General features: G+C 39.7%; 1 protein-coding gene across 1 annotated transcript in view; it reads left to right on the top strand.

The window, feature by feature from the left end:
• hpse2 (heparanase 2) overlaps positions 1–13,197 on the top strand; it is an 81,726-nt gene that overhangs the window by 26,391 nt on the left and 42,138 nt on the right. The window contains exons 4-5 of the mRNA XM_062995178.1: positions 11,226–11,399; positions 12,163–12,334. Coding sequence (XP_062851248.1) covers positions 11,226–11,399; positions 12,163–12,334 — 346 coding nt within the window. The remainder of the gene's footprint in view (positions 1–11,225; positions 11,400–12,162; positions 12,335–13,197) is intronic.

Genomic DNA, 13,197 nt, shown 5'->3' with positions numbered 1-13,197 from the left:
ACTAACTACAAGCCCTCAGTTTTAGGAATACAGCAGTTGTAACAATCGCATTATTACGATTTCAAATAGAAACTTACACTTTTACAATGTTCAATTTAAAATAAAGGAACACCATTAGACATACGTATATGTGGGTATGTGCTTGGGCAGCAATGTATTACTTTACATAATGCACCTTTTGATTTAAAGACCTTTTATATTTTAACTGTAAAGCCTAGCATCACAATCTGATCCACACCCTGGGAAAAATGCTACATATATAAATATATAGCTTGCCATGTATTCATAATCTATGTATTCATAATGTATTTAAAATATATTTTTATTCTAACAAATTGGAATGTCGCACAAGAGGGGCAGCTGCTTATTACGCTAGCTCACTTGATCTGAGGTTTAGATACTAGGTTTAAATCTCAAAGGTGCTGTCAGCCAGCTGGGTGTTTACACAGACATACAGAAAATGTCTAAGAGGGGTGGATGGACAAAGCTCTGGAATGTATTACAATTCTGTCCAGAGTATTCTAAGCACCGTTTCTTAAAGTCCCACACTCGCTCCCCTGGCTAGAACTCACTCTGGCCCTTTTGTTTTAATATGGCTGGCTATGTGATGTATGTTACAGCTCAATCATACATCAGGCGATGGCTCAGGCGGCAGTTGGTCATCTGGCAGGCAGATGAAGGTGTGACAGGTGAACAGCAATATGGGGAGATGTTGATCCCAGTTAAGTTGTTGAAGGTCAACCAAGAGCACCAGCTCAACATGCGACTAAACTAGGCCTCCACTTGAGAACTGGTGGTGTGTACAAAGAGGTCGTCTATATACGTGATGCACTCATTGGGTGAAATTACATTCAGGACCTTCTTCAAAAGGTTGCTGGAGTATTACATAGGCCAAATATGAGAACGGTAAATTCCTGAAACCCTCAAGACGAGTTCTTTTTCCCCACAAACACCACGGACAAGGCCCACGGCCCATGAGAGTTGTTGTTTCTCATTGACTTTTTCCTGTGAATCTTCCCCGGGACCATGTGAAGAAACACCCTGTGGTCGCCCGTGCTTTGCTAAGGCTTGCTGCTTGCTTTCGCTGTCTTTGGAAGAATGTACTTTTCCCCAGGAAGGTTAGTCCAGTTCTTTGCAGCTGTGATGCTTTATTCCTGACCTCTGCCAGCCTCACCTCCCTCTGCTACTCCAGCTTGCTTGTCATGCTCCTGTCATGCTGAAAGCTGATGTGTTGCATCTTATTCTGGTTTAGCAGATCTAACTTCTGACACCAGTGTAAAATAGTCTATTTCTTTGCACAAACCTGACTTACTGCAAACAGCTCTTTTTGCAGGTTTATTAGGAGGCAGGTTTTATCTATTAGGCAGATCGGTGTACTGCACAGGAATATAACATCTTGCAAATGCCACTGCACTTCAGTATTGTATTTTTATTTGAATTATTAGAATACATGTAAAAACAACAGCAGGTCTATTTAATATTGAAAACGTAAGTATTCAAATACAGTGGTACCAGTAACTCAATGTCCCCTAAACTCGTAATCTTTGAAACTCAATCTTTGAGAAATTTGTACCCTCAAACTCGACGTTTACCTGAAACTTGACGTGTGTGCGACTGCTGCTTTGTTCTGTGCTTGGCTTGAGCAATGCAGTAAAACATCATTAAAGTTAATATGAGACGAATCTGCATTTGTGTGGAATAACTGTCCGTTTCACTATTAAACTTGTGTTATAGCTCTCTTATTTATTACTGCTCATAGGTTCCCTCCACTAATGAAATTCCTCACTCATTGTTTTAGTACAATAAGTCACGTTAATGTTTGTGCATTGCCACACTCCATAGAAAATAACAGCATAGCCAGCACAAAAGCTATTTTGCCGCTACTCATGTGAATGTGCCCTTACTGAATGGAATACGGTATTCCAAAATCAAGCATCTCCAGAATTATGATGCATAAGGAAACAATAAAGAAATGCCGGTAAAGAGCAGGTTTTATTGTACTGTATTTAACTGTTTTTTAATTGCATTTCAGTGTTTTTATATTATATTTGTGTTATTTTCAGTGTATCATGTATTAAAAACAACTCCTTATTTTACATTAGCCTAGAATCTGTGCAGTTCCATAGGACCATGGAACGCATTAACAAGTTTTCCATACATCCTTATGGGAAAAAATACCTTGCAAACTCAATGTCTTTTAAACCCGACGCCCCTCCCAGAACCAACTGACGGTGACGTTAAAACCTCATTTTGACAAACCATCTGATTTTGCACATTTCACAACCCAAATGTCATTTTCCTTTTTAGTTCTCTTTAGCTTTTGTTGTTTTTCATTATTATCAAAGACATTGAGAGTGGGACAGCGCGAACTGTGAACTGTGTGTTTATGTGTGTGTGTGTGAGAGAAAGAGAGAGAGAGAGAGAGAGAAATCAGACTGATCTGGAAATACTTTGTGTCTGCTGTAAATGTGAACCAGAGTTCAGTTCCTGAGGTCTTCCCTATATTGCCATGTCTGCACTGAGGCCCTAGGAGCCTGCATGCTGTTCATGGTGCAATTACTTTACTTTGGAAACATGGGACTAATCACAATTGGCTACATTTGGCTACATGGGACTAATCACAGTAGCTGTTCTTTCATTGTGGCTGTCCCTGTGAAAGAGACAGAGACAATAAAAAGGGAGTCAGGTAGCATGAATCACTTTAAACTGTATGAAACGAAATGATACTTTGTTATGTAACTATGTAACTGAACTTTTAGAAAAAAAGTGAATTTTATTATATTAGATAGATAGATAGATAGATAGATAGATAGATAGATAGATAGATAGATAGATAGATAGATAGATAGATAGATAGATAGATAGATATTATTTATTAATCCCATAGGGAAAGTCAGTTATTACAGCAGCTCAAGATACATTAAAGCAAAAAGTATTAAAGTACAACATTATTAAAGTACAAAAGTATTAAAGTACAGGAGTATTCAAGTACAAAATATTAAAGTACACAAGTAATGTTGTACACACTATGTAATTAAATAAATAGAATAAACAATGTAGTATGTAATATAATATAAATAACTTTAAAAGTGTAATTGCAGTAAATATTAGTAGATGTGTAATATAGGCTCCATAAACAGAGTGCTAGATCATGGTCCATGAGTCCATCCTGATAGAAGCTCAGTGTTCGATGATGATGTCCCGAACTAGTGAAGTGTTATACAGCGTGATCGCTGCTGGTACAAACGATCTCCTGTAGAGTTCCTTGTTACTGCGGAGATGGATGAGTCTGTTGCTGAAAGTGCTCCGCTGTCTTAGTAAGACATCAAAGTGGTTCTTTGTATAAAATTATACATTTTAAAAAGTGCCACCCACTTCCTTTGTAAGTAATTTGTATTGTGACTTTGTAAACTTGACAAGATTAAACTCTTCAGAAACCAGATCTGAACTGTAGTTACTCATAATTCATTCAAAAAAGTGTATGTAAAATATTACATTACCCAGAATTACCCAGTATAATACTGACCACAAGGAGATCAAATAGAAGTGAGCAGTCTTATAGCTTGTAGATTTTTTTCTTCAGTTTTACAAAATTATAAAAAAAAAAAATATATATATATATATACAGTATATATATATATATATATATATATATATATATATATATATACAGGGGTTGGACAAAATAACTGAAACACCTGGTTTTAGACCACAATAATTTATTAGTATGGTGTTGGGCCTCCTTTTGCGGCCAATACAGCGTCAATTCGTCTTGGAAATGACATATACAAGTCCTGCACAGTGGTCAGAGGGATTTTAAGCCATTCTTCTTGCAGGATAGTGGCCAGGTCACTACGTGATGCTGGTGGAGGAAAACGTTTCCTGACTCGCTTCTCCAAAACACCCCAAAGTGGCTCAATAATATTTAGATCTGGTGACTGTGCAGGCCATGGGAGATGTTCAACTTCACTTTCATGTTCATCAAACCAATCTTTCACCAGTCTTGCTGTGTGTATTGGTGCATTGTCATCCTGATACACGGCACCGCCATTGGATGCACATGGTCCTCCAGAATGGTTCGGTAGTCCTTGGCAGTGACGCGCCCATCTAGCACAAGTATTGGGCCAAGGGAATGCCATGATATGGCAGCCCAAACCATCACTGATCCACCCCCATGCTTCACTCTGGGCATGCAACAGTCTGGGTGGTACGCTTCTTTGGGGCTTCTCCACACCGTAACTCTCCCGGATGTGGGGAAAACAGTAAAGGTGGACTCATCAGAGAACAATACATGTTTCACATTGTCCACAGCCCAAGATTTGCGCTCCTTGCACCATTGAAACCGACGTTTGGCATTGGCACGAGTGACCAAAGTTTTGGCTATAGCAGCCCGGCCGTGTATATTGACCCTGTGGAGCTCCCGACGGACAGTTCTGGTGGAAACAGGAGAGTTGAGGTGCACATTTAATTCTGCCGTGATTTGGGCAGCCGTGGTTTTATGTTTTTTGGATACAATCCGGGTTAGCACCCGAACATCCCTTTCAGACAGCTTCCTCTTGCGTCCACAGTTAATCCTGTTGGATGTGGTTTGTCCTTCTTGGTGGTATGCTGACATTACCCTGGATACCGTGGCTCTTGATACATCACAAAGACTTGCTGTCTTGGTCACAGATGCGCCAGCAAGACGTGCACCAACAATTTGTCCTCTTTTGAACTCTGGTATGTCACCCATAATGTTGTGTGCATTGCAATATTTTGAGCAAAACTGTGCTCTTACCCTGCTAACTGAACCTTCACACTCTGCTCTTACTGGTGCAATGTGCAATTAATGAAGATTGGCCACCAGACTGGTCCAATTTAGCCATGAAACCTCCCACACTAAAATGACAGGTGTTTCAGTTATTTTGTCCAACCCCTGTATATATATATATACTGTATATACACATATATACGTACATATATACATATATACAGTGTATCACAAAAGTGAGTACACCCCTCACATTTCTGCAAATATTTTATTATATCTTTTCATGGGACAACACTATAGAAATAAAACTTGGATATAACTTAGAGTAGTCAGTGTACAACTTGTATAGCAGTGTAGATTTACTGTCTTCTGAAAATAACTCAACACACAGCCATTAATGTCTAAATGGCTGGCAACATAAGTGAGTACACCCCACAGTGAACATGTCCAAATTGTGCCCAAAGTGTCAATATTTTGTGTGACCACCATTATTATCCAGCACTGCCTTAACCCTCCTGGGCATGGAATTCACCAGAGCTGCACAGGTTGCTACTGGAATCCTCTTCCACTCCTCCATGATGACATCACGGAGCTGGTGGATGTTAGACACCTTGAACTCCTCCACCTTCCACTTGAGGATGCGCCACAGGTGCTCAATTGGGTTTAGTCCATCACCTTTACCTTCAGCTTCCTCAGCAAGGCAGTTGTCATCTTGGAGGTTGTGTTTGGGGTCGTTATCCTGTTGGAAAACTGCCATGAGGCCCAGTTTTCGAAGTGAGGGGATCATGCTCTGTTTCAGAATGTCACAGTACATGTTGGAATTCATGTTTCCCTCAATGAACTGCAGCTCCCCAGTGCCAGCAACACTCATGCAGCCCAAGACCATGATGCTACCACCACCATGCTTGACTGTAGGCAAGATACAGTTGTCTTGGTACTTCTCACCAGGGCGCCGCCACACATGCTGGACACCATCTGAGCCAAACAAGTTTATCTTGGTCTCGTCAGACCACAGGGCATTCCAGTAATCCATGTTCTTGGACTGCTTGTGCGTCAGCTTCCTTCTGGGATGACGACCATGCAGACCGAGTTGATGCAGTGTGCGGCGTATGGTCTGAGCACTGACAGGCTGACCTCCCACGTCTTCAACCTCTGCAGCAATGCTGGCAGCACTCATGTGTCTATTTTTTAAAGCCAACCTCTGGATATGACGCCGAACACTTGGACTCAACTTCTTTGGTCAACCCTGGCGAAGCCTGTTCCGAGTGGAACCTGTCCTGGAAAACCGCTGTATGACCTTGGCCACCATGCTGTAGCTCAGTTTCAGGGTGTTAGCAATCTTCTTATAGCCCAGGCCATCTTTGTGGAGAGCAACAATTCTATTTCTCACATCCTCAGAGAGTTCTTTGCCATGAGGTGCCATGTTGAATATCCAGTGGCCAGTATGAGAGAATTGTACCCAAAACACCAAATTTAACAGCCCTGCTCCCCATTTACACCTGGGACCTTGACACATGACACCAGGGAGGGACAACGACACATTTGGGCACAATTTGGACATGTTCACTGTGGGGTGTACTCACTAATGTTGCCAGCCATTTAGACATTAATGGCTGTGTGTTGAGTTATTTTCAGAAGACAGTAAATTTTTATATTATATTATATATTTATGGTGTTATTTATTTGTATGGTGATATTTATTTGTGGTGATTCATCAGGTTTGTGGTTGTTTGTTGATTAAAAAATTTCTATTTAAATAAGATTTATATTCAACAGCAGTTGGTAGAGTAAGTGCTTCATAGCAATAAAAGTCCTGAGGACCTGGGTTTGATCTTTTGCATATTTTCCTATGTTCATCTGGGAACTTCTTAAAACAGGCAGGTGGTTGATTAGTTACGCTAAATTATGCCTAGCTTTAAAAAAGTAAATGTGTAGGTGTGTTGCTATGTGATGTACTGGTGCTCCCTTCAGGGTGTATTCCTGTCTTGCATTTAGTATTTCAGTGAAGTGCGTGACCCAACACAACCCTCACCAGGATCAAACGGTTGGTACCAAGAACTAAATGAGGAACAAATTTTACCTTCAGAAATGTACTTACATAACCAGAACAACTAAAATTGGGTGGTCACTGCTGAGTTTTAAAATCATAATTTTAGTGATAGTCACTGTAGGAGTACACAAAAGTGATCCTAGTAGTTGACTTAATTAGATATGTGTTTGACTCAGATCCAGCATCCTTAACAATTCCAGTTCTTGTGCAAGAGCCTGCTTGAGTAAAAAAGGCCTTCGATTCTTTCAGCCTCTGGCCCACATCTGGTTCTCTTCTATTTCTACCCTGACAGCACGGTTCTGCTTTCCATCCACCTGCCTTTGATACAGTTCTATCTCAATCAGCTCACTGTGCTAAAGGGTACATAACACAACAGACAGAAATCCCAGAATGCCACTCAGGCATATCAAGGTGGGCTTTCCTTCCTTCTGGTTCAAATGCATACTGGAAAGATAAAATGAACAAATCTAGGTTAGCACTGGTACTGCCATGCAGCGACTTGGTGGTGTTTTGGTGTTTGGGGAATAAAGAAGTTTTAGAAATGCTCACAATTACCATTTGTTTATTCTTTTTGTGTTTGGATTAAACAGGCTCTTATCCTCCTCATTTATTTTTTATAGCTTTGTACCCTATTAAGAGATGCATTAGACCAATTAAGAACTTATGCTGGTTAATGTGCTTTGAACCACAGTGTAACATTAAATATGCTTTGAATTAGACTTTCCCTTGAAATTACGCGATTGTCACCCATAATTATTGGTGTGGTAACTGTGTTTTGTTTAAAATGCTTTAAAGTTACCCACCCTATAAAATCAGGAATTTAGTAATCATGTAAATGTGCACATATGGGGAGGGAATTTGTCTTACTTCATTTGGGTTAGATGTAACTGCATGTTGTGGATTTTCTGCTAACTGGATATCTACACCTCTGATGCACCCGTCTCATATTTCTGACCTGGACTCTCCCTCCTTGGGCTACTCTTCTCATAAAATAAGAGGTCAGACTTAAAACCATCAAAATATACAATAGTATAAATACTTATAATTTCCAAGGGATTTAAATCCAGATGTAATAGCAATTTTACTGTACAGACAGACATTTTTTAACAGATATGTGTACAGGTGTAGAATCCCCTCAGTATTCTCTGATTTCCAGGCAAGCATGCATTCTTGCTGTTTTGTCCCTGATCACAAAGACATATGCATTTTAAAACTAACCCCTTTCACTAAATGTACAGTTTTACATTCAATGTTTTTAATTAATTTATTTTCACCATCTGAGTGGGTCTGGTGCCACCCACACTGGACACAAGACATGAATACACTAGACAGTGCATTAATTAATCACAGAGCAACACACATATTTACTCACTCACCCACACCTACAGGCAATTTTGAGGCAGTCCAACCATGGCATATTTTGTTATTTTACTTTATTTAACATATAAACATGTCTCAATAACTTTTCAACTGCATGTTCCTCTTGTTTGTATACACCCATGTTGGCCAAGGATGGTCCAATCTAGCAAATGCCTCCTTTGGCATGTGAAGCCATTGAATGATTTTTACAGAAAGCTTTAACATGTTTAGAGAAACACTATGCTCTCTGTATTCCTCCCCCACTCATGTTGACACCTTGACCAGACAGAATGAGTGAAGCACAGAAGTGACTTTCATTATGACATTTGGGCGGCACGGTGGCTAAGTGGGTAGCACTGTCGCCTCACAGCAGGAAGGTCTTGGGTTCGATCCCCAGATGGGATGGTCCGGGTCCTTTCTGTGTGGAGTTTGCATGTTCTCCCCGTGTCCACGTGGGTTTCTTCCAGGTGCTCCGGTTTCCTCCGACAGTCCAAAGACATGCAAGTGAGGTGAATTAGAGATACAAAATTGTTCAAGACTGTGTTTGATATAACCTTGTAAACTAATGAATCTTGTGTAATGAGTAACTGCTGTTCCTGTCATGAATGTATCCAAAGTGTAAAACATGACGTTACAATCCTAATAAACAAACGGTATGACCTTTCATCCTTTAGTAAGGGTACATTTCTGTAGAGCGCCTTGACCACACCATTGTCACCACTGATCTCTGCTGTAGTGTAACTTTGAGTTAGACTGCTGTGCTATCAGTGTGGTATGTGAATTTTAAAAGGTTAATGTAATTACTGATCATGGGTACTATATTACATTCTACTGGTACATCACACACATATGTTTGGTATTCTCTTATTACACCACCATCCACCACCTAACCCTGGGGCCCCTGTGGATGTCTCATCTGCTTTACTTTAAAGAGACGAAATTGAGTCTAGGGGCACTGAAATATTTGTGTTTATTGTCACCACTCTTAACTGATAGAATTTCAAAACAACCAATGCTCATGTGCGGTACAAGCCTCAAGGGTTTTGCACTAAAATGCTGTTTTTGGCACATTTCTGTTTTATAAGGTGGGCACTGATAATGAAGTGTACTCAGTGTGTGTGTGCCAATGTTTTCTGCGCATCTTCTATAATGTGCATTTTTATTTTAGATTTTTTATTTATTTTATTTATTTTAGGTAAATTGTTGCACACAGACAAATTATCCAACCTGTTGTACAGTAAATGCAGTGGACTCCTCAAGGACATTCAGATTCTTGCCACAAAGTTTCTTAGGTGTTTTTTGGGCAGTATTTTCATTGTTGTTTGAGTTTGCATGGAGCAGATTTTCTTCAAGGATATTCCTGTATTTGGTTGCATGTATTTATTATGTCAATTATTATGACACTTATCTCACCTGTTCCTGCAGCTGAGAAGCACCCCACCAGCAATTTTACCATAGGGATGGTATTATCCAAGAGAAGTACATACATAGTGCTTGCTAAGTTTAATTTTAACCTCTTTTACCTCATGTTGCCTTAGTTTTTTACATGCCAGTTAGCAACCTCCAAGCAGTGCTGCAGAGATTACCATCCAGGTTGTCCATTCACCACCAGGTTCTTCTGTCTCTGCAAGGGCTTTGGAGCTCTATCTAGCTCCTTGCATTTCAAAATGGTCTTGGGAACACTCAAAGCCACACAAAAATAGTGTTTTATATTCATTAAATGTGTATTTAAATGGAAGCTGGTGAATTGAATATAGTTGGATATACACTGATCAGCCATAACATTAAAACCACCTCCTTGTTTCTACACTCACTGTCCATTTTATCATCTTCACTTACCATATAAAAGCACTTTGTAGTTCTGCAAATACTGACTGTAGTCCATCTGTTTCTCTGCGTGCTTTTTTTTAGCCTGCTTTCACCCTGTTCTTCAACGGTCAGGACCCCCTCAGGACCACTACAGAGCGGGTATTATTTGGGTGGTGGATCATTGTCAGCACTGCAGTGACAATGACATGGTGGTGGTTTGTTAGTGTGTGTTGTGCTGGTATGAGTGGATCAGACACAGCAGCGCTGCTGGAGTTTTTAAATACCATGTCCATTCACTGTCCACTCTGTTAGACACTCATACCTAGTTGGTCCACCTTGTAGACGATCACTCATCTATTGCTGCTGTTTGAGTTGGTCATCTTCTAGACCTTCATCAGTGGTCATAGGACGCTACCCACAGGGTGCTGTTGGCTGGATGTTTTTGGTTGGTGGACTATTCTCAGTCCAGCAGTGACAGTGAGGTGCTTAAAAACTCCAGCAGCGCTGCTGTGTCTTATCCACTCATACCAGCACAACACACACTAACACACCACCACCATGTCATTGTCACTGCAGTGCTGAGAATGATCCACCACCCAAATAATACCTACTCTGTAGTGGTCCTGGGAGAGTCCTGACCATTGAAGAACAGCATGAAAGGGCACTAACAAAGCATGTAGAGAAACAGATGGACTACAGTCAGTAATTGTAGATCTACAAAGTGCTTCTATATGGTAAGCGGAGCTGATAAAATGGACAGTGAGTGTAGAAACAAGGAGGTTTTAATGATATGGCTAATCAGTGTATTTATTTATTTATTAGGATTGTACCATGAAGTTTTACACTTTGGTTACATTCATGACAGGAACGGTAGTTACTCGTAACACAAGATTCATCAGTTCACAAGTTTATTGTCAAACACAGTCATGGACAGTTTCGTATCTCCAATTCACCTCACTTGCATTTCTTTGGATTGTGGGAGGAAACCAGAGCTCCCGGAGGAAACCCACACAGACACAGGAACTTCTGTCCATATAGTGTATCTTTCCCTTTTCATTTACTTTTATATAAATGCATGTATTTTTGTTTAGTATGAAAATGTAAAGTTATTAAAGAAAAAAAGATGTTTAAATACTTGTTTTCCTTTTCTTTAATCTAAATCTAATAATCTGATCAATAGTTATATAAAATGTATGTTAGCATTTTTTACAGAAAATAAATTTGCCAAAGTTACAACTGTGTTTCGCTTTCTCCCAGCCAGGTCTTTAGACAAACTGTACAATTTTGCTGACTGCGCTGGCCTGCACCTGATCTTTGGACTCAATGCCTTACACCGAAATCCTGACAACTCGTGGAATGCATCTAGTGCGCTGGGTTTGTTGAAATACAGTGCTGGAAAGAAGTATAACATATCATGGGAGCTGGGCAATGGTATGTCTTTTTATCATATAATGCTTTACTAAAGTTTTCTGTGACACTAATGTACGAGGGATCTTCAAAAAGTTGCCACACTTTTATATTTTGGTTGGAAACGGTGAGGGCGGAGGGGAGGAGTAATAATTGATTGTGTCTGGGAGACTGAGAGAGAGTTTATAGTCTGGATTTAGCTTCATCCGATTTCCATCTTTTTGGACGCTCAAAGAAGCTTTAAGAGGAAGAAGATTTTCATGTGATGATGATGTGAAAGCAGCGGTGCACCAAAAAACACCACATTTTTGCTGATGGCATTAAAAATTTGGTCTGACGCTGGGAAAAATGCATCGGAAGGTGATTATGTAGAAAAGTGATGTTTTTGTTTTTAAAATTCTGAATAAATGGAGTTAAAAAAGTGCAGAAACTTTTCAAAGAACCCTCATATACAGTATATCAACTTAAGTGCTATAGCTGGTTGTTGGTCATCTCTATGCACATGACTTAAGTAAAACAAATACAGATTAGGAAGCTTAATCTTACGCCAAAAAAAGAAAATCTAAGCTTTAATGAAAGTAAATAATTGGTTGGCTTTGTGATAATGTTTAAGTGAGTTTTTTTACATACTTATAAAATTCTGTCCAATCTCCTTCCCTCTTGATCTGTAAAAATAAGGATTTTGCAACACTTCACTATTACTGTCAGACCGGACCTGTTAAATATAATTACATTCATGCTTTTAAATCATTAAATACATACTTTTTTAATGTGATTTCTCTTTTAGAGCCCAACAGTTACCGCACAATGGTAGCACGATCAATCAACAGCACTCGACTGGCCCAGGATTACATTCTTCTGAAGACGCTGCTACAGTCTGTCCGCTACTACAGCCGGGCCAATCTTTATGGACCTAACATTGGCCGTCCTCGCAAAAATGCTATCCTGCTACTGGATGGGTAAGTAACTGCGACAGACAAATAATTAATGTGGTTTTATTTTGTCTAATAGGACTTAGACATGCACTTCCATTTTCACTCGGGTGAAAAGTGGGTGATGCTACACAGCTATTATATTGGCTAATCTTTGCATTTTATATCTGTAACCATTTCTCTTTTTCCTACTGAAAATCTGTGAGTATAAAATTTGAGTATAATTTACTTTGTCTATGTGGCATTTTCTGGTAGTAAATTGTTTATGGATATGAGACCCTATACTGGCTTTAAATCTTAGTCTACACAGATATGATTGGCTATGTCTTAGAGGGGGTTGACTGAAGCCCTGCTATGGATTAATGCCCAGAAGTTTCTAGTGAAACTGGACACACCACGACCCAACCAGACCAGAAAGTAAAAAATGACAGCATTATGCATACTTAAGTGTAGACTGTTGTGTAAAAATGGCAATTATATTCATTTAAAATTAACTTCACAACAAAGATTGGCAGCCTGTCTTGGTTTCCGGATGGAACCGGACCTATCGCTTTTAAACCCAGAATGAAGCGGTTTGTAAAAAAAAAATGTTTTTTAAGCAGCTGTTTGGATTTAATTGAGTTCAGTTGATTACCCTGAAATCTAAATTTCAGGCAAAATTATGTTTTAATTATATAAAACTATAGTCTTATCCACTCATACCAGCACAACACACACTAACACACCACCACCATGTCAGTGTCACTACAGTGCTGAGAATGATCCACCACCCAAATAATGCCTACTCTGTAGTGGTCCTGTGGGGTCCTAACCATTGAAGAACAGGGTGACAGGATGGACTACAGTCAGTAATTGTAGAACTACAAAGTGCTTCTATATGGTGAGTGAAG

This window comes from Trichomycterus rosablanca, chromosome 5 (assembly GCF_030014385.1).
Source record: "Trichomycterus rosablanca isolate fTriRos1 chromosome 5, fTriRos1.hap1, whole genome shotgun sequence".
In the NCBI taxonomy this organism is placed as follows: Eukaryota; Metazoa; Chordata; class Actinopteri; order Siluriformes; family Trichomycteridae; genus Trichomycterus; species Trichomycterus rosablanca.
This window is presented reverse-complemented; position numbering and strand designations above follow the sequence as displayed.